The 21,422-nt window shown below is 39.3% G+C and overlaps 1 protein-coding gene across 3 annotated transcripts in view; it reads right to left on the bottom strand.

The window, feature by feature from the left end:
* Positions 1-2,611: 2,611 nt before the first annotated feature.
* LOC103366837 (SPRY domain-containing SOCS box protein 4-like) overlaps positions 2,612-21,422 on the bottom strand; it is an 88,549-nt gene continuing 69,738 nt past the window's right edge. For all 3 annotated transcript variants that reach the window (XM_008294679.1, XM_008294678.1, XM_008294680.1), the window contains one exon: positions 2,612-4,994. In XM_008294679.1, the coding sequence (XP_008292901.1) occupies positions 4,867-4,994 (128 nt within the window). In that variant the 3' untranslated portion in view covers positions 2,612-4,866. The remainder of the gene's footprint in view (positions 4,995-21,422) is intronic.

Genomic DNA, 21,422 nt, shown 5'->3' with positions numbered 1-21,422 from the left:
CTATAAGATCATCATGTTTGTAGCATCACTGTCTTGCGAGAACCACATATCTCTGAAAGGTCAGTTTTTCATGAGCTCAGAAAAAACCCCCAGCCCTGTTTACATCTTTGTGACATTTACTAGCTAATCCAAAAGGGGTTTAAATCTTATCTCAAAAATATTTCTCAACCCTTAAAGGAACACTTATCACTTGAGTTTATCACAAACATTCAAAATCATCACTTTGGGTGTTTTTCACTGGACAGAAAGCGTATAGAAAAATTAGAATCTGAAAAGTAATTAAAGCTGCCAGACAAGAAAAAATGGAAATACTCAAGTAAAGCACAAGTACCTCAGCTGGCAGTTAAGTAGAATACTTTAAGAAATACACTTATTTATATTCCACCACTAACACCCATAACTGCTCAAACTCGTTTGTTGTTTTTCTGGTGAGGAATGTTTAAAAGTCACATAAAAAGCATCAGTCTTCAAGAGGCAAAGAGATACTATAATTGCTGTAAAAAGCAACACAGTGAATGGGTACAACAAGCAGCCTTTATATGAAAACAACAAGTGCATTGTAAAAAGTGGTGTTTGTGTAATTTGAGCACCATAGAAAGTTATGTTCTGTTTGGTTTTTGTCGACATAAATGGTGCCGTTTTCCTGTAAATCACATGGAAATAGGTGATTAATGTCAGTTTTGGTTTTTCATTAGCCCTGAAAACTTCACATAGGAAAGTGAAAAAATCAGTTTGTGTCAATCTCTGGTTGAAAAATGAAGCCAATATAAAGAACCAAAACCTGCAGTTCCTCAAATGGCCACTTGAGGTAGGTTCCAAAAGTAAGTCAATCTCGATAGACCCCCACGTGAAAATATCCAACTTTACAGTGCAAATAAACATGTTTACAGCCTGGTACAGAAAACGGTTTTGGTCTCTATAGTTAATTCACCGGTTTATGACAACTGTACAGTTTGTGAATTTTTAACTAAATCATATCTTTAAATTGTATCAAGACTTAAAGTTTTGCATAATTAAGGATGTGGCTGCTTTAAGTGACTGGTAGTTCCATCATAGGACAATCGATGGCCCAGAGGTGATAGTGTGGCTCGCCTAAGTTCCACTCATGCTTCACTTCTTTGCTCAGTTTGGGATCAGCCAGGCGTAAAGAGGATGGAGGCACTGCCGAGATGGCGAGACGCTACCACGCTGAGCTTCAGAACACTGTTCAGGAAAGCCAGAGGGGGCATCGTGGTGGCTTTGTCCTTCTTTATACATAGTCTACACTTTCAACCTCGCTCATACGATTTTTTGGTCACACCTGCTTTTTTTTTTTTGCCACCACGTGAGTAAATTTCATTTGCCAAACCTGCTCTACCCTTTCAAGATCTGTTATCAGATCTGTTGCAATCTCATGTGTAGCCTTATGAAAGTTTAGCTCCTGAGGCCTGCACCAGCATGCATGCCAGTGTGTGACGAGGACATAGATAAAGCTGCTGATGATCTGACTGCTTTTAAACATGAAGTGTGTGTGTGTGTGTGTTTGTGTGTCTGAGTGTGTCTGTGTGTATTTAGGGAAACTTCAGTGTTGGATCCATCTCAGGCAGGATCATGATGCAGGAGCATTATTACACTGTCTGTCTGCTATTGATCTACCAAACAAAAGTCCCTTGTGTGCTTAGATATGGTGAGCTGATGATGTTTTAGTGGGAATCTGACTGCGCAATGGAAATATGAAGCCTATAACCACACACTAATGTGTTTGCATCCTCACTCTGTTTTTAACTTTTGGACATCCAGGGCATCAGTACCTCTCTGGCTGAGCGTGAGCTGTATTTACAGCTGCAGGAGCTGATGAGTAGTGCATTATCTGTTTACTTTGTGAAGTGGAAACTGCACACTTGACAATCGCAGGAACTAACGGCCAAACACTTTACAGCCCAGTTTTCCTTGCCAAGGCCTCCCCTGGTAGATTAAATGCTCCCCGAGATGCAATTAAAGAGGATGCAACTGTCTGAACCACAGACGAACCACCAGGCTCTTTTGCATCTTACTGCAGTTTTTTTTTCAAGTGTCAGATGTATTTTGGATGACACTTAATCTTAGTAAGCATGACTAAAAGTAGTAGTTTTTTTAGGAAGTAGTGAGTGAAAGGAAAAAATGCAACGAAAAAATGTCAAATTCACTTGGCTTTTATTCACATTTCATGTCTGTTGACATCTCAAATGCACCGTCCGTCCATACATTCTACTACTTTTCTGAAATGGTTGTTTTCTCCCCACCCTAACTTATAGAAACAGGGGGTAAGACCACCACCATCGCAAATAATAATAATAATAATAATAATAATAATAATAACAATAATAATAATAATAATAAAAGCAGCATTGAAAAAACAAGTTTCGATTTCTCTCTCCCTTCATCACCAGCATCTTTGTATTAAATTTACCTGAATATAACCATCAATGATCAGTTTAACAAAACAAACATAGAACTAGCTTGTGATAAATAAACATCATCATCATCCTCATCCTACCATCATCAGAATCAGACCCCACACTCACAAAAATAATAACAACAACAACAATAATAATAATAATAATAATAATAATGGAGGATACAAACTCAGAAGTAAAAAAAAAAAAAAAGTGACTCAAGCCTTTTTTTTTAGGAAAGAAAACACGATTGGTCTTCAGTGTGTGTATATGTGGTTGTGCATTGGTCATCTGCATCCTATTCTGAGTCAGCAATACATCTGCTACAGTCGCAGTAATATTCCTACATCCCGCTACAGTCTTTATTATAGATCCAGTGAGGCTGGATCTGCTCTGGTCCTGTTAGTTTGTGGTCATTAAGACAGTTGTGCGGAGAGCAGACAGATAGCGTCTGCTACCAGTGAGCTACAGCAGGGTGCTACAAACAACAGCAGGTGTCTCTTAATGCCAACAGCATGTTAGCACTAGATTCATGGCGGGCCACGACCTACAGCTCCGAGACACATTAGTACACTCCACAGATTAGTATGAAATACTTTGGTTGTGATCTGACATCATAATACATGATTTAGTGTCCTGTGAGAAACGCTCCCAGCACTATGAGATAGTACTTTAAACAACAAGCAGATTTGTCCTGTCTGGTCCTTTTGAAATAAAGCCTCTTTCAGACATGCAACTCATTACGTAGACGTCATTATGGTGACACTGAGTAACATTTGCACTTCCATGTTTTCTGCACAGCACAAATCTGGATCACATTAACTACAGTACCATGTTTGACTTTTCTCCTCATTATTTGCACACAATTTTCTTCTAAACATACAGCACTTTAGGTCACTTCAATTTGAGCTGGACAGTTTGGGGAAAATATCTGTGATTTTTCTGAGATATTGCAATTTCATTTGTGATGTAACTATTTAAAGAGACGCTTCAGTTCAGTATTCACTGCGTAAGACATTTAAAACTTGTCACATTACGGGGATGGCGTGAATTTGTAAAACCGCTGACACAACAGTTTAAACTCTGGGTCAGACGTGCTACATAACATATATCCTAAAATGTAGCCTTTGATAATCACGCTGTTTCACAATTTCAGTTTGAATTTGATTCGTGGTTCAGCTGTATTCCTCCTTCAGATCGTTCCTCTGACTGTAATACCACCTTTGAGCTGCTTGATTCTGGTCGGTGTTAAAGTCTGATAGGTTTTTGGGTTTTTAATTATTGTCAGTTACAGCTGATAAAACTACACCCAGACTGCTCTGATGACGCAGATATGCAAATGTTTACATCCTCAATCAAGTTGCGTATATTTCATGTCATAGAAAATTAAAAGATGTGACGCCAAATTTGAGGATATTCAAGAACACTTTAAGATACAGACGGGTGACAAACGCAAATTTCTATGCTTGTGCAGAATAAAATTAGTTATAAACGTTTTGAAATTGACAAGTGAGAACTTCTACACTGACAGTGATCATCAATTAAGACTTCAACGGGCAAAATTATACATTTAATATCACTGTTGCACTCTTTGTTTTTGCTTTGTATCATGACTTTAACTCACTGCTGCACCTGGTGCCAAATACCATGCAAGCAGTGAGAGTAAAGCCAATATAAATATCCCATGTTTGAATTTCAAAAAGCCAACAGACAGATGAAGACAGTAATGTTACATGTCTGAAAAGGACTAAGCTTTCAGCAAACGTTTGCATAAAGCCAGGAGGTAAGTTTGGCATACTGATTTCCTGTTTACATTCACCTTACAGCCATGTGTCGAGCTTCTCTGTATGCAGTGTGAGCTTTGGGTCGGGCCCCGCATCAATCACATTAACACATCATTAGTGCTAAAATCCTCTTGGACATGTAGACTCTGCAGGCTGTCACCTGTGCCAGTGGAAATCATGAGCACACACTATGCTATCCAACAATGATATGGTCACTGACTGCACGTCAGAAAGGCCTCCATGGATGGGATTAGTGTGCTTTCTGTGCGCTGTTTTCATTCTCGTCACTAGGTGGCGGTGGTCGTCTTGCCAGTCTCTTTCACCACTTTACCACACTGTGCCATTTGAGGATTCATTCTGGATGAGTGACACACTGATGGGATACCATCATTAATAATTTATTTCAAGTCCTAAATGAATGAAAAAGCAGCTCAAAATCCAAAAGAAGCTGGTGCTGTCCTGTCTTTTATTTGAAAGCCTGAACTCCCACCATATTCCTATCCGTCCTTTATAAATCCATGTGAGCCACGGGGCTCCCAGCGCGGACGTTCTTCCATCAACCGTCCCCTCTTTGCATCGTTAAATTAATTCTTTCGTCCATCCGTCTTTAGACTTTCTGGTGGTCTGTTTTGAGTCCTTGTATTCCCAGTTGGCTCTGCTGGTGTCAGTCACTGGTATTGGAGGTAATTTTTAAGGGACTGGGGCAGAGGGAGGCTCTCGATCTCCTGAAGCCGATCCCGACCCAACGCCAGGCGGGCCGCACGCCGACACAGGTCCATCAGAGGAAGAGGCTCAGCTGAGGAGAGAAGGAAAAAAGATGGGAGATTTTAGAAAGTTAGGAGAGAATAGTGGACATCTTTGAAGAAAAAAAAAAAAAAAGCACCCCAGAAAACAACCTGTGTAATGATGAAAGTGTATCACTTCTGAAAATGATGGCCTGTAACTGATTATTTCCAGGGTTTGCCCGTATGTTTGTGTTTATACTCGCACCACAGCCTTTTCTACATGCATAATACATCTTTCTATTTGCTGTGCATGAATGAATGAGAGAAAGGAGTAGATGGGTAGAGAGAGTGACGTTGCACATCTTTAAATATTTACACATTCTCCTCACACACGCCACCACCGACACCTGTTCTTAATATATAGTCACATTACTGACATACAGGGACATGTGGCATCCTGCCGAAGAAAATCGCATTTCAAGTAAACACTTGGATCATAAACACATCATGTCGAGCGTAAAGGCAGCTCAAATCTCTGTTTTTTTGTGTTATATTGTTACCTGGCCCTACACACTGAGAGTTCCTGGTCAACCTTTACTCTGACCTTCATTCTGAGATCAGGATAAAGGAGGTAACAGATACTGGAGGCTGCGGTCTGAACTGCAGGACGCAAAGAGCAGAGGAGGACACGGGATGGTGCTTTAGAAGAAACCTGTCTGAAAGGTGTTGTTGTTTTAAAGTTTCTGGTTCCAGCTTCTGAAATGTGAATATTTTTTGGTTACCGCAAGTCATATTTTATTAAATTCTATCCATTCTTTTTTTACATTGAGGACTAAGTATTTGTTCAAACACACAACATCTCTAATGGACATCATGACCACCCAAGTATGCACTATAATGGAAATGATAAAGGGCAGATCCAGTGTGTCCATCACAGCGCCACATAGTTCATGAGGTCAAAAACCGCTGGTGCAGAATTGGCTATGTTAGACCCTTTACTAACCAGAACAATAGGTTAGAAAATAGATTTTTATTTTTTCTCTAAGTCAGAGGAGAAAAACGTTGCATGCTAGATTTATTTTTAGTTCAGTGTAACGAAAAGAAAACTCTATAAGGATGGAAAATGTCTGAGTTGTAGTCACTACTTTTAATTCACATATACAAAACTTTAATAAAGCAGCTAAATGTATTTGCCACCAGTGCTTCACTGATAAACATGCATGGATGATATATGAGCTGAATGTAGCTTAGGAGAGAAGTTACAAAATAGTTGGGTTTTGACTGACAGTTTAATTTTGTGTCCTCTGATGTCTGAGCTGATGCTTGAAATTCCCGTCCACCTTTTCATTTTGTAGTTACATAGAAAAGTTTTAGGTAACACCTGATGTTTCATAAGCACAGCCTGCTTCTTTTTATGATATTAGCTGTAGTTAATTAATACCTATCCTGTAACAGCTAAAGCAAAAGTTTAATTGGTGTCTAATAAATGATCCACCTTTAGGTTGTTTGTACCACCACAGTTTATAAATCAACAAGATCAACAGAATGGAAAGTTTTGACAAGAGAGACAACTTTGCTGAGGTCAGGTTATGTAAAATATGTTATGCTTATTATATCACGATTTGGCACTTTGATCAAATAGTGTGTGTGTGTAATAAAGATGTAGAAGTGTGAGGTGTAAGTACGCTTCATCTCCTGTTTTAGTGTGTCATATTTAATTGAACATTTCACATCTTCTACCGCTCATTTCAATTTCAGATAAGCTGATATTCGATTAGACTGCCAAGTTGTGGATTCTACATTCTCAGACGACCATAATTGCAGATCATTTACCTGTGAATGTTGACACTACAACCATCAGTAAGAAGATATTCAGTTGCTATTAAATGCTTTCGAAAAACAAATCTACAAAGACATCACCGGATGCTGGTGAACAGAAAATGCTCAGAAATGCTTGTGATAACAAACGCCAGAAGCCATCATTGTTTACTGACCAGAAAGAGAGATTATTTCCCAGCTCTATAACGTCCCTGTCAGTGAATAACTTAATCCAGCTTAATGTTTGGGATCAATATATCACAAATATCAACATCAGCCTCAAAATGCAAACATCAGTGAAGCTACATTCTTAACCATTTCAATGAGCAGTGAAGAACAGGAAATGCTACTTAGGCTCTAACAGCTGTCTTCAAGCAAACAGTCAGTATAATGATGTGAATGAATTATTAATGGACATTAATAATTTAACTGATTAAAAAAACAAAAAAATAACCGGAAAGGCAGAAAATGAAGTGTCATAAAATGTACTGAGCATTAGCTATAGTACCTGGGTGCACCACTAGGTGAAGCCTCTTAATATTTAAGAAAGCAATGAACTGCAGTTTGTTTGTGTTTGATACTGTAGCAACCCGCAAAGGACTATGGGCAGTGTGGAGGGCATAGTTAGCAACAGGCCACCATGACAAAGACCTCTGTGGTGGTTCATGCATTCTGGGCCAGAGCTCACATCGTAAACATGGGCTCTACGAGGAGAGCAAATGTTAAGTCTGTGGTTGTAATGAGCTCTGTCAGGATAGAGAATAATTAGGACTGTACCAAACTCACCCGAATTATTAATCATTAACACTTCCAACTATTGGTTATGACAACTGTTTAAAGTTTGCATCCCTACTCCAGATTATTCCGTTTATGATTTATTTTGCAGCAAAGTTACACATCAAGTCACGAGAAGATGCTGGTGGAGAAGGATGTGGCTGGTATCTGGATGTTAAAAAAAAATTGCTATCAAATCTGGATGACTCATTTTCAGTTGGATCATATGGGGTCTAATGTGATTTTTGAGGAAGCTCTGACATTAAGGTTTTATAGAATCAAACCCAGTAAACAAACAATAAATAAACATCCTCCTAATCACTTTAACGGCAGTTTTGAACCCTTTGTCCTTCTCCCCTAATTGAGTGTTAACAGCTAGGCCCACGGCTTCCTACACATGGATTTTATAGTATCATCAGTTTTGTTAACAGTAATGACCACATCTGATTGGCCTGATTACACAGCACAGCAGAGTGAGAGGGAGGAAGGGGACACGTTGTGAAAATGAACTCTATAATACAACAACCCATTAGGCTCCTCAAACTCTTCCATCTGAGGAAACATTCACACAGTCAGGCACATACTGTATGCACCATGGTTTATTGCACTGCACTGTACGTGTGACAGTCTTTGAACTTATTGACCCCCCCGCCCGCCAACACAATGGCACCCAACCATCAGCACATCAACTGGAAGAAAATTCAGGGAAATGGGGCAGAATGGCAACAGTGGAACTCATTCAGATGGAAAGGGGGGTGGGGGGAGAAAGAACTGTGAAAAATGAGGAGGGACGCAAAAGACAGGTTCAAAGTCAGGGACAATGTGTACCTTTAGTGGAAAAAAAAATAATAATGGAGATTCTATTCAAGATAATGTCTTTATTGTGAAAAAACAAACTTCAAGGTGTTAAGTGCTTTGAGAGGATTCAGTGTGACATTAAAGCTCAGCTCGGCTATCTGTCTGTCTCTCCCTGCTGTTTTTGCTGAGGGAAAAAAAAACCCCACTGCCATCACCTCTTGTAATTCTGGACGTCCTCTACCACCTGCCTCTGTAGCTGTGTGTGTGTGTGTGTGTGTGTGTGTGTGTGTGTGTGTGCATGTTCTAGGTATCACTCATGGGGACCTGCATTTGTGCACAGGGGCAAAAAACAGGCCTCTATAATGTACATCATACAATTTTAGAGTTTAGGTTAAAGTTAGGATTAGGCAAGTGGTAGTTAGAGTTAAGGTTAGTCTCCATGAAATGAATGTAAGTCAATGTAAAGTGTTCATGAGTGTGTTCAAGGTTAAACTAACAGGACAGAAGGACAGCCCAGCCTCTACATAAAACACTCACGTTTACGCCTCATGAGTCTCCTTGCAGAGTTAAGTGTCACATTAATGCTCATCCAAACTCACTGAAACATCAGTTTTTCACTTGTGCACAGTCACAGTGGCATGACGCCAGCGTTGGTTCACACTCTCACCTCTGTTTGACTCTCACTTATGGTGCCATTATGGGAGATGTTCTCATCAGTAATACAATATACTGTGGATGAATGGCGTTGTGTTGTGGCTGAGTGGCATCGACATCAGATACAGTGAAACTGCAGACAAGTAATTCACACAAATTGCAGTGTGTGTGATAGGGATACTGAGGTTGCAATGAATGGTTATCTTCATTCTAAATTAATCAGCTGATTGTTGTTGTTGACTATTGCTTGACAATTGTTGTCTGTAAGACGTCAAAAATAATTTTAAAAGTGCTTTACAGTTTCTGAGAGCTCAAAATAATGTCCTCAATTTGCTTTTTTGTTCAGCCAACACACAAAGGTATTTGATGACAATAATTTGAGAAAGTCGAAATTCACAAACATCGAACAAGCTGTAATAAGAAAATGATTAACTTTTTTTTTTTTGGCTTGAGAAAAAAAAAAGCTTCTCAAGCACAAATTGAATACAGGAAAACCTGATAGCACACAATATTTAAAATCATTTATGATAGATATCATTACAGGTGATTTGAATAAGTGTTTAGATGTGTTCCCACTGAAGGCTTACCTCTTACTACTAAATGTAACATTTGTTTGACTTATTACCAAATACCACAGAGAAATTAGTTTCAATTTCGTATTTAAAAGTATCCATAAAACATATCAGAATAGTTTATTTCTCTACTACTGCAATGTAGATGTAGTCTTCAGACATCAAATAATTTAAAAACCATTAGAAATAGTATGCCTTAGTCATAACTGTAACAAAAGACAAAAAAAAAATAAAAAACTACATACTATATGTTTACTCAGTACTAGAGTTTATATAAGGAGCTATTAGCCTATATTAGATAATGATGTGATAATATTATGGTTGTTAGGCTGTTGTTTTGTGTTGTCACTGTGCCTGCGTTTGATTAGTGTGTGTGTGTGTGTGTGTGTGTGTGTGTGTGTGTGTGTGTGTGTGTGTGTGCGTCTGCTTTAACCACCTCCAGGAATAATGGGAGTTCCTGGCTCTGACTCTGGGAGTCGGGGGGGGCTGAAAAGTTTAAGAACCCCCAATTTAATCTATTGTAGCAAAAGGCAGCATGTGTTTTTTGTTGTTGTGTTGTTTTTACATCAAATGAAAGATTGACTGTAAACAATTTGTCAAGTATATCCATAATCTTTATCAGCATTTGTAGAATGACTAAGCACAGCTTATAGTAGTTCAGATACTTATTGGGACTTTAATGCATTTACAGTTTGAAGGCTCATATAGAGCATAGTAGGCTCTCATTAACAGTTATAAATATAGTGCCAACAGAAATAAACAGTGATGCTAAGCTGGCTTTACTGCCTCGCTGGCGGATGACCAGAGAGGCAGAAAGTGCTTACTGACACCTGCTTTTGACTGGATGATGTCCCCTTTTTGTTGCAAGAATAGAATAATGAGCAAAATCTGCTCTGCTCAAAATATGTATTCACTAGAAATCTTAAGTGCAAGTAGAATTGAAACTAAACTTGCATAAAAACAGCAGCCAAAACACAGCACAGTGTTGAAAGACCAACACCGACAAGACTATCTATTCTGTACAACGACACAGACACACAACAAGCCTCATTTTGTTCACCTCCCCTACAGAAAAATGCTTATTTGTTGTTGATTTACAACGAAAAGCTATTTGAGTGGACAAGTCATCCTAAACCACCGAAGACAAGATCTGAAAATGAAAATTTGAGGTTAGTGTGGCTACTTATGAATCGCAGTGGGTTTGCTTGTGTGTCTGTGTGTGTGTGTGTGTGTGTGAGGCGTGCAAGCATGTATCAGGGGGAGCAATTTCATACAAAATCCAATTAATCTGAGCACTCTTGTAGGCTCTTTAGTGTAGTTTCAGTTATACAGAGACAATTTCAGCAGATAGCACTGTGGTTACGCAGAGGAAGGAGCCACTGTCAACGCTGGATGTCTCTCCTTTTATTAAGTGAAAAGTAGCGTGAAAAAGTAAAAAAATCACTCGCTGTACCGTTAATTATCCACAGCCAAAAAAGAAAATCAGCCTCTGGTACTCATATGAGAAGCAGAAATCAAAACACCTTGAGTTGGAGTCACTTCCATACGAAATGAATGACTCCAAACAGCATTACTTAGTCTGTCAGATAACATCACTAATACTTGCCTCGGTGCCAATATTTAAAATGGACTGTTATTACCTTTACAATGACACCTAGTGATAACCTAATGTGTGTAATGTAGCTTATGTATCATACTGCCTTATAAGACATCTTATAGAAACAGCTATAAAACATACAAACGCTACATTAACTGCTTTATTTATTGTTGGGGGGTCACACACTGTTTTTGGACACATTCATATATTAACATTTATTTTATGAAGTAGTTGTATCATAAGCATTTATTTGGTGTTTAGGAAAGCTCACCAGCTTTTTGTATGTATTACACTTTCACAGTATAATGCATCAAAAGCTGTTAGGCTCAGTGACACATTTTTAGCCAGGTGTCTGTTCGTAATATTATTTTAGCTCGCAGTGAACCTGGAGCTGCTATTTACTACGAGTAGAAAAAAAAATCTTCACATGAATCTTCGGCTGCCCTGCAGATGCATATAATGGCTTTACAGGGCATTATACCAGTAATTAGTTGGGCCTAATACCGTCTATAGAAGTACTCAGTGCATTAACGACAAGATTTCATACCTAATGGCACATTTTCCATCATGTTTTATCCTATAAGGATCTCCTTAAGTGGTTAGAGAAGCTAATAGGGAGATTCGCTGCAGATAATCAACAGTAGATCATTTGCCTCTGCATCATTAGACATTCAGTGCATTAAGAAGAATAAGAAGAATCGAGCTTTTAAAATGCAGCAGGAGTGAGTATCATTACCAGTTCTCTAAATATTACCTGTACTGTAGTTCAATCAGGTTGAAACAGATTATGTTTTGTGATTCTCTGAAAATATATTTCCATTACATTTATCTAACCTTTTTGTAGATTACAGATTCACATTATATAAATTACTTTCACCTTTGGTCTGTCACTGTGGTGCTTGCATATCATTCTATATTACACTGTGTTCTAAGTGTAATCACTAATCTTTCCAGTGAAACTATCATGTAAAAATAAGTGTTTTTATATAAGCTATTGGTTGTCAAAGTGGGATTAAAATGTAGGTTAGATCTGAACTTTTGAGTGGCATCCTTCCTTGAGATTTGATAAACTGCTCGATGAACCCTGAAAGAACTCTGTGGGTCCATTGCTGCAGACAAGAAAAATCAAAAAGAAGATTAAGAACAAGGCTATTTTTTTGTGTGTTTTATCTCCTGTTCTCTGCTGAGTACTGGGAATTAAACCAGTAACCTTGCAGCTATTTTCTTTGCCTACAATCTGCTGTGCTGTATCTAGTTATACAAAGGTGGCAGACCTCCATGAATTCTGTGAGACAGTTTAGTGAAGAAGGCAGCTAGACAATGTCAGATTGATTCAATGTGTGAAGTGATCCCAGCTAGTGAGGAACTTTTTTCCTGATTAGACATTTTTATATGGATATGAATTGAGACCCTAGGTCTGCTGCGATGGGAACAAGAAGTAATAGGGGCACACAATGTGACAAAACGCCTGTAATGAGATGCTGCGCACAGCAGTGGGGAGCAGAATTTATTGTCTGTACAAAATGATAATGGGAAAGCGGGTGAAAATGGCAACAGCAGCCTCACTTTTATGATAGATGTAAAAACTGACCTGAGGGGACGAACAAAAGCTAAATAAAACCTGACAGACAGATTGAGGCTGAGTTTGAAGAAGAGAAAGAGTCAAAAGAAAAGAAGAAACTCTTTAAGCCAAAGTTTTGTGTAAGAAAATGTGAACTATGATAACACTGTAGCTGTTCATTTTTTTCAGAAGGGGAAAGCAGCTTTTGGACTTTTGTGGAAATGATGTCTAAGCTGTAAGGCTCTGTTTGGCTGTTTCCCATGGCAACGGTTGTCTGACTATTGAGAGCCTGCACTAAAAGAAGAGCCATCATCAGCTTCTGTGCTGCACAACTGATTGGATCTGTAAAGCCTACAAACGCTGATAGAAAACATTCTTTCCTACTGTTAGCTTCCTAAACCATCTGCACCTTTACAACATTAAACATTTGTGAGGAACCACAGTTGAGTTCACACAAAGTGGAAGCTTAAAAAACTCGGTTAATATACTACAACTTTTTATTCTTAGCAATGATTCCAACAGAAACTACTTTTCTGTCATTTTATTCCCCACCACCTTCAAGCCATCTCAGAGCTGTTTTGTCCTGCATTTTAGAAAGGGAAGTGTCCACAAAAGCATTAAGGTGAAGTGGACCCCAGATTGCAAAATAGTGACTAATTCATTGTAATGAAAGTTGCACTGCAGTTTTAGGACCTTGAGCATGCACATGAGTGTTATTGTCAGCTGAGTGTGTAGGAAGCTGCTGGCTTTTGTCTCCATCAAACATCAATGTGATGAATAAACTCATCATACAGCTCTTTCAGATTTTTCAACCTCTGATAATAAAGAGCATTTTTCCATTTACTATTCAGATATTGGTAATCGTTCCTTCTTCTCCCTGGAGAAAGCACATGTGTCGATCCCTGGTTTGCAATTATAACAAAAGTGTTGTTTTACTGTCACTGCTCTTTGTAATGGTTGTGTATTGGTGCATTTTGGACCAGTTTTTTCATGTGATGAATGCTAAAGTTGTAGAGATGCAGTTTGGCCAGGACAGCCCAGTGCTGATCCTGGGGGCTTGGAAGGGCCTTGCTAGCGTCACCTGTTTCTCATGTTCCAGTTGTCTCAATGTCAGACTGTCAAACTGTGAGTTGAATCATGACTCAGAGTAATGTCTGGAGTCCTGAAATCCCAGCTGGGATTAAGAAACAGCCAACAGCGTTGGCCCATCAGCTGGTTAAACTCCAGTGTTTACGTTGGAACTGAAGTAATATGACAAACTAATTTAGCACGCAGCCACACATATGCAGTTACAGTTACAAGTTTGACCAATTAAGTGCAAAAATCAAAAATAAACAAAAAGGTTATATATGCTGATTCCTAGACCAAAACACAACTTTAAACTTGACCGAGCTGTGTAAAGTGTCAAACTGCATTAACTGAAGAGGGTGGAGATGACAAACACTTACACAGAGAACAGAATCTAAGGTGAACATGATCAGGTCTGTTTCTTCTTCCCTCCTTCCTTCCCTCCTTTTGCCACAGCTTCATCTCATCTGTAACAATACACCGCTCTCCTCTCTCCTCCAGCAATGCCTGCTTCTTTACTCTGCATCTTCTTTCACACCCCACATTTTACCCTTTTCTCTCTTTATACTTCCCAAGGTCACAGTGTTTGATCTTTCCTGGCACATACCAAGTCCTCGCTGACGGGTAAAAGCTGCATTATCTCAAAATGTCAATAAGAGACAGAAAAACAGGTCTGTGTTTAGCTTGATGACAAAGCAGTTTTATCATTATCCAGTTAGTTTTGAAAGTGCTTTCTAAGCCCAAGAGGTTGAAGAATTTAGAGGAGCATGTAATCCTTTAATCCTTTAATTAAAGTCAATATAATATGAAAACGAACAAAACTGCAGTTGCAAGGTTCTTACACCACAACAGTAGTCAAATTTGGACTAATGCACAACTCCAAAGCTTGTTAATAAGCATTTGTAAATACATTGTACATATTATCAACAGCTTAACAATGTGATCTCATATATATATATATATATATGACTCATGCTGGACTTTTTTTTCTCCTCATCTAATGTCATACTATCAGCCCACAGTAGCATGTTTTCCTGTTAACATGAAACACAAAAAAGAACAAACATTTACTCAAAGGAAATCCACAAATCGGTCCTGCAAATATGTTGACAGGTAGAAAAAACAGGCACAAAGAGCGCACACAAATGCAAGGTCACGAATACAGGAAATCAAACTGACAAACACACGAGCATCTCGAAATCACGAAAGATCAGAGGAACTCAAATGGTGTCAAGTGAACAAACACAGAATGCACACAAACATCCATGCTGTGCATATACAGGGGCTTTGATCTCAGTCAAGGGCAAATGAGCCCAGTCGAGTCACATGTAAGGCTGGATGCTGAACTTCAGAACAGAAACGTGTCTGTCTTCACAAATATTAAAAAGTCCCACAGGCTGTCACTTACTGCTTCAAAACACTACTAATGGTCACTTATTTTAGCAAAGAGTTTGTAAGGTTGCTTGCAGTAAGACAACACTTAACAATGAGAGAAGACGCTTGTTTTTTTGTTGTTTTTTTTTCAACCCTGACTGGTTGCATGGAATATTACTGCCTAACAACGAGGAACACTACAGCTGACATCATAGAAGGCTAACATACATGCTTGGAACTGCATAGTAGTTGTTAAAATAAGAGGAGAATCGCTTTCTCTTCGTAGCCATGAGAGCACCTGACTGAACAACAAGCACCAGCCTCTGGAGCTAAAAAATGTCGTCATGCGTAAGTCCAAAAAATAGCAATTCCTCAAATGTCCACATGAGGCTAGCTCCAAAAGCGAGTCGATCCCCATAGACTGCCATGTTAAAATATCCATTTTTACAGTAAAAATAAACAAGTTTGCAGTCTGGTATTAAAAACAAAAAAAAAACTGTTTTGGTCTCTATAGCTAATTTCTCTGGTAGTGAGAACTGTAGGGGGTATAATTTTATGTAACTCGCCCGTTTGAATTGGATTAAGGCTTAAATTTATGTCTAATTAAAGGCGTGGCTTCTTTGAATGACAGGCTGGTATCATAATAAGACAATCCACGGCCCAGAGATGTTTACATGGCCCACATTATCTCCAGTTACATTCATGCTACAGATTTATAATCGTGTTTTAAGCCTTTCAAATAGAGCCACTAAAAAAGGCAATTATACATCTTTGGCCTTTAACATTTTCAATTGAAAGCATATCCCTGGCAGGTCATAATGGCCTTTTCTTAATAAAAATGCAAAAAACGTAATTGTCATATTGACACCAAAGTTGGGACTTGTCGCTGTTGCACAGACAGCTTGCTCACTCACAATAACAGCTGGAAATGTGAGGAGGTCAAGGGAAGAAAGCTGCAAGGGCTTCAAATCATCTTTAAATGATCTCATTACCTTGGATGGGGAGTTGTTTCAATACAGAGGAAATTAATGGATTCGAAGGGCCTTGCAACTTTATACCCATTGAAGAAGCTGATGTATCAGATACCGTATTTATTTTAGTTTACACAAAGAGCCCTGCTACACACCATGCTCAACAATGTCACTCACGGTCAACGCATTTATTATCCTAATGCTCACACTAGATTAGTGCTGGGACTTTGGTCCACATCTGGATGTAACAAGTCATCCAGACCCAGCCCTGACCTCATGTTAGGAATAATAAAGTCATGAAGTCTTCTATTTTTAAATGGATTTTCCATCAATCAATGCATTGTTGGTAGCAGTGAAAATATAGTATAGCTGGAGATTATTCACAGCGAGCCTGTCCCCAGGTGAACGTGGTTTTAATCTCCATATCGTTGACACTGTTGTCATGACAACATTATCTGCTTAAGAGTGTTTTTCTTTTTTCCTGCTGAGTTCATACATTAACGTTACACCTGATGAAACTGGCTGCAGGGAATTCCTCCTGCTAGGACTGAATGTGTTTTGATTATCCTGACTGTTTTGAACTTGACCATATGCTGCTGAAAAATTCAAGTGGTGCAGTAATCCAGGCCTCTGTTTTGGAACACAGTTCAGACGCTGACCTATGAGTAACAACTTTGTCAACCCCTGCACTAGACAGCAACTCCAACCAACTCAATAAAAACAACGTCATAATGCTACAAATGACTAATCTGAACATAAACTGTAATTGGAAAGTTTAAGTCGCAAGGCAGAGGTTGCACAAAACAGCCATATTTAAACTTTGACGAAAACAACACAACATAAGCGGGGATTAGTGGGAGGTGTATGATTACTCTTTGAGCACAACGTCCTCATTTTCAAACACACTAGAACTCTGCCATACACCAATGTCCTTCAAAGCCAGAGAGGAAAGTCTCTGCATTATCCATAACTAATGTACCTCCGGTGGTGTCCTGTATCCTCTTCGCCAGTTCATTGTGTAACACCGCCAGTTTTTAGCACAATCACACTTGAAGATGCACTGAAGTAGTCGTTGTGCTAATGCAGTGATGTTGCTCCAATCCAAGGAGGATTTGTTAGAAAACCCTTTTGTACTAAAAAAAGGACGTGGCCACAGGGTGGGTGGACTAATGGCTACAAACACAGTTGTACTAAGTCCGTCCCACACAGATTTAGGAGAGGGGGTGTGAAAATCCTTTCTTCTGTAGTCTTCCTAGAGTAAACTCCATCTTGAAATATTTGGATGAAGCTAACTTTGGTGCTTAAATTGACTGTACAGCTCTTGTGGTATGAGTCATATCTTACAGGCCATATTAGTGTCACACAGAAAGATAGGCACTGTGGGCAGAGCTGGCTAGTAGAGAGGAGTTGGTGGTAACACAAGCCATGATGGTGTTTCTTTTTAAAGCCCTGTTCTCTCTTTACTGTGCTGCATTACTGTAAATCCACAGTTCACCGGCTCCTCTGGGATGAGAGGCAAAGAGATAAGAGAAAGACGAGGAGGAGTGAAGATGTGAAGAGAGAGGTAGGAAAATAAAAGGGAGCAGAGGAGGAGGAGGACAGGGGGGTGAAGAAGAGGAAGAAAGAGCAAAGCAGAAGAAGCGGAGAAAGATGTGACGGGGTCGTGAGATGAGAGGCGAAGATGGACACAAAAGAAAACGGGTGAAAAATAGGAAAGGACAGAGCACAGCCAGTGTGTCTGACCCTCAGATATCCTTGACAGTTACAAACTGCAGGGAAGCGGATATTATTCATAAAAGTGTCAATATTAGAGGAAATCTGTTGGCATAATTTACTCAGCACACCCTAAATTGATTGTCCTTCATCCTTATGTGTTATCTATAGAGAAACTGCATTGACTGTCGTGTGAATTTGAAAAAAAAACACACACACACATGGACATGGGTAAAAATCACTACGACTGACAGAGAATCAGTCAGATGGAAAGCTTTCATAAAACAAGGTGAACAGGACAAATAAAAGTAAACGTTTAAAGTTGCGCTGATTAATATTTTCATATTAAGAGAAACATTAAATATAGACATTGTTATTTTAAATGACAAATGCAAAAGGGAATTATTACTTTGTTTGTGATCCCTAATAGTCCTATATAGTGTTTTGTTGTATTTTAGTTCCTGGTTTTGGTTTTTATGGCCTGCAATTTCCCTGTTTTGATTTAGTCTCACTGCTCTCATAAACCTAATTTCCAGCTGCAGCAGTAATCTCTGCAGCTATGTAGGTGAACTTATAACAAAATTTGGCAGCTAAAGAGGTGGATATTTCATAAAGGTGAGTCAATATTGGACTTGCAATCGCTAAGTGGCCATTAACAGGCTATGAATAGAGGCTAATGGTGCTCCATGTGTGCTGAATGTGTGATATGGTAAAGTTCGCCCTATCATTTTGAGAAATAACAACACTGGAATGTACTATAAAATAATTGCAATGAAAGTTCAGTCTGAGTAGGATGAAGAGGCATAATCAGTGATTATTCACTCACTATTAATCAAAGACATGAATTGGAATATGCATGCAGATGTTCATTTAAATTAGAAATTAATACGATAGTGCAAAGGACAGAAAAATAACATTTAAAAGATGGAACATCTGCAAATATAATGCAAATTCAGTACAAGACACAATATACGATAATGGAAAAACAGTTACACAAGGTTTTATTGGTAAAAAGGAACGGGTGATAATAGAAGCACAGAGCTATCTGTTTCAAAAAAGCAATCAATAAATGATAACACAGTACATAAGGTCTTGACGAGAGATCAATGTTTGTACTATAATAGAATAACCCAGGAAGCCCAGCACATTAAAAGGAATAAAGTCTGCATAAATACTGACATTTTTTAGACGTCGAGAGCGGGAAAGCCTCAGTAGACCAGGTGACTTAATTATATGAACATGGAGGGAAGGAAAGGTCACGGTGTATTTGTGTGTGTCAGATAAAAGAACAAAGACAGAGAGGTAAAGACAAAGCAGTTGAGGTAGAAGCAATTAGAGCAAAGATCAAGAGAACAAAAACTCACAAAGGGTAGAGAGAAACGTTAAAGGTAGAGGTGACATGGGGGAACGTAGCTACCACTGCCGTATAGTATCGCGGATTATGCGTAAAAGAAGACGGGGAGAATCACAGTCACCCACACACACACACACACACACACACACGTGCATTAACACGTATACAAGCATGAGCTCTCACGTGCTCACATGCAGCAGGCAGGCCTCAGCCGACCAACCTAATGGAGTCAGACGGTGATAAAAACCTGGCTGATCCTTCACAGGATTTACCTGTCAGGTCAGAAAGTGTGTTTATCTGTGCGCTGTTTACTGACACACACAATGAAGCAGCACAGGTAAGAACAGAGAGGTGTCGGACGGAGACAGAAAGGTGTAACTTTACATTGACGTGTAACACTCCACCTCCCTGGTTTTAAATTAGAAATCAGCCGATTCACAGGAAGAGGTAAAAGACCTTCATTTCAGAGGAGAATGCAGCTCTGCATTACGTATCATTATCACTAATGCTCACCTCTACTTCCACCTAAAATACCAACTGCACCTGAATGCAACAAGTTTATACGCGATGTCTGGAAAGTGGCCAAAGTGCAATGTTGGAAATCACAACACGAAGCGAGCTGATGAGGCTACAACATTTCATTACAAATACCGGTACCTGTTCACCAGTTGTTGTGATGCCATGCTATTATAAACTGTGACCTTAAAAAGACACCACACTGTTCAAACAAAACAAAACTGATAACACTGTTTAGAGCTTCACACGGCCTCCAAAGATGCATGCAAACCAGCACAAAGCACGTACACTGTCATCTGCTGACACACAAATGTCAAAATGCAGGCACATGTTCAGAGTCACAGGAAACTATAATCTGTGAGGTGACTGGGCTCAGATTAAGGTTGCAGACGGACCAAACATGTGAGCCCGGATACTGAGAGAAAGAGGGAGAGAGAGAGAGAGAGAGAGGGGGAGAGAGAGGGGAGGAAGGGAAAATTGCCAGCAAATTCACAGAATCAAATCATGTGGAAGAGAAGTGACATGTGCAAAACGTGAGGCCCACTGCTCTAAAAAGCCAAATTGTCACGCTGTTATCACGGCTGTAAAACAACGATGCTGGAAGTAAACAGAAAACCCAAGGCTGCAGCGCACGAGCAAACAAACTCAAGGAAATGAACTTTGTCACCAATCAGTCATTAATTTGTAAATATTTTTTGTAGATGCTTTTTTCGTCTGGTTGTATTGTTGCAGGGCTGCATGGTGGCTCAGTTGTTAGCACCGTCAGCTCAAAGCTAGAACATAGGTCGCGCCTGGGATTTTTTTTGTTTGCTTCTTGCACAGTGTGGGTTCTCACCAGACCCTCTTGCTTTCTTCCACAGTCCAAAAATTGGTGATTAATTGGTGATGCTAATAGGGCTTGACCCGAATAGCCGAATTGTTATTTACCTCATGCAAATATAGCACCTTCATTTTGCTATAATGAAGCATCTATGTCTCTCTCAAGTAAACAAACTTGTCATAAAAAAGCCACGGCTTAATGTTTCTAAGAAAGTCAGGGAAGCTATAAAAACTGGGAGGCGCTAAAGTCAACCTGTTGATAAGAGAAACACATATCAGCCGAGCCGTCAGTGCCAGTGCAGCCAGAGAGGCAACACTCAAACAAGACTTCAGCTTACAGGTTGTTGATCCTGTGAGCTTGGGTTCAGGGATCTGTGTTATGTTGTTGTGGGGAGAAATTATCCGATTTCTACAAATCATCCACAAGCAAGACAGTCACCATGGACAGCTGGAACTCACAAAGAAATGCAGGTAAGTGACCCTTTGATACAAACTTTCACAACAAAATTTCTCAAACAAATTTTCGCAAAAGCTTAAAGAAGCAAGTAAAATCTCAAGCGTGATTTCTGATTAAAAACAGAATGACTTATGGTGAGTGTATCATACACGTGCTGAGATGTCATAATCTACACTTTGAACCATGCTAAGCAGTTGGCAGGAGTTTGGAGTGATAAGCTCTGTGATTAAAGATAACAGCTAAAGTAAACTGGCATCAGATGTTTCCGTACTAAGGAGATGCTTGTAAGACCTCAAGTGAACCTTCCTTTGTGCAACATGGTGACAGGATGAAAAATTAAAGACAAGTATAGATTTGTGGTAATTTTCCACAAGATACTAAGATGAATGTGATTCACATTAGAAATGATTGCTAATGGGTGGGTATGATTCACGTCCTCCACTCACCGCAGTT

This window comes from Stegastes partitus, unplaced genomic scaffold (assembly GCF_000690725.1).
Source record: "Stegastes partitus isolate 25-593 unplaced genomic scaffold, Stegastes_partitus-1.0.2 Scaffold986, whole genome shotgun sequence".
NCBI lineage: Eukaryota > Metazoa > Chordata > Actinopteri > Pomacentridae > Stegastes > Stegastes partitus.
This window is presented reverse-complemented; position numbering and strand designations above follow the sequence as displayed.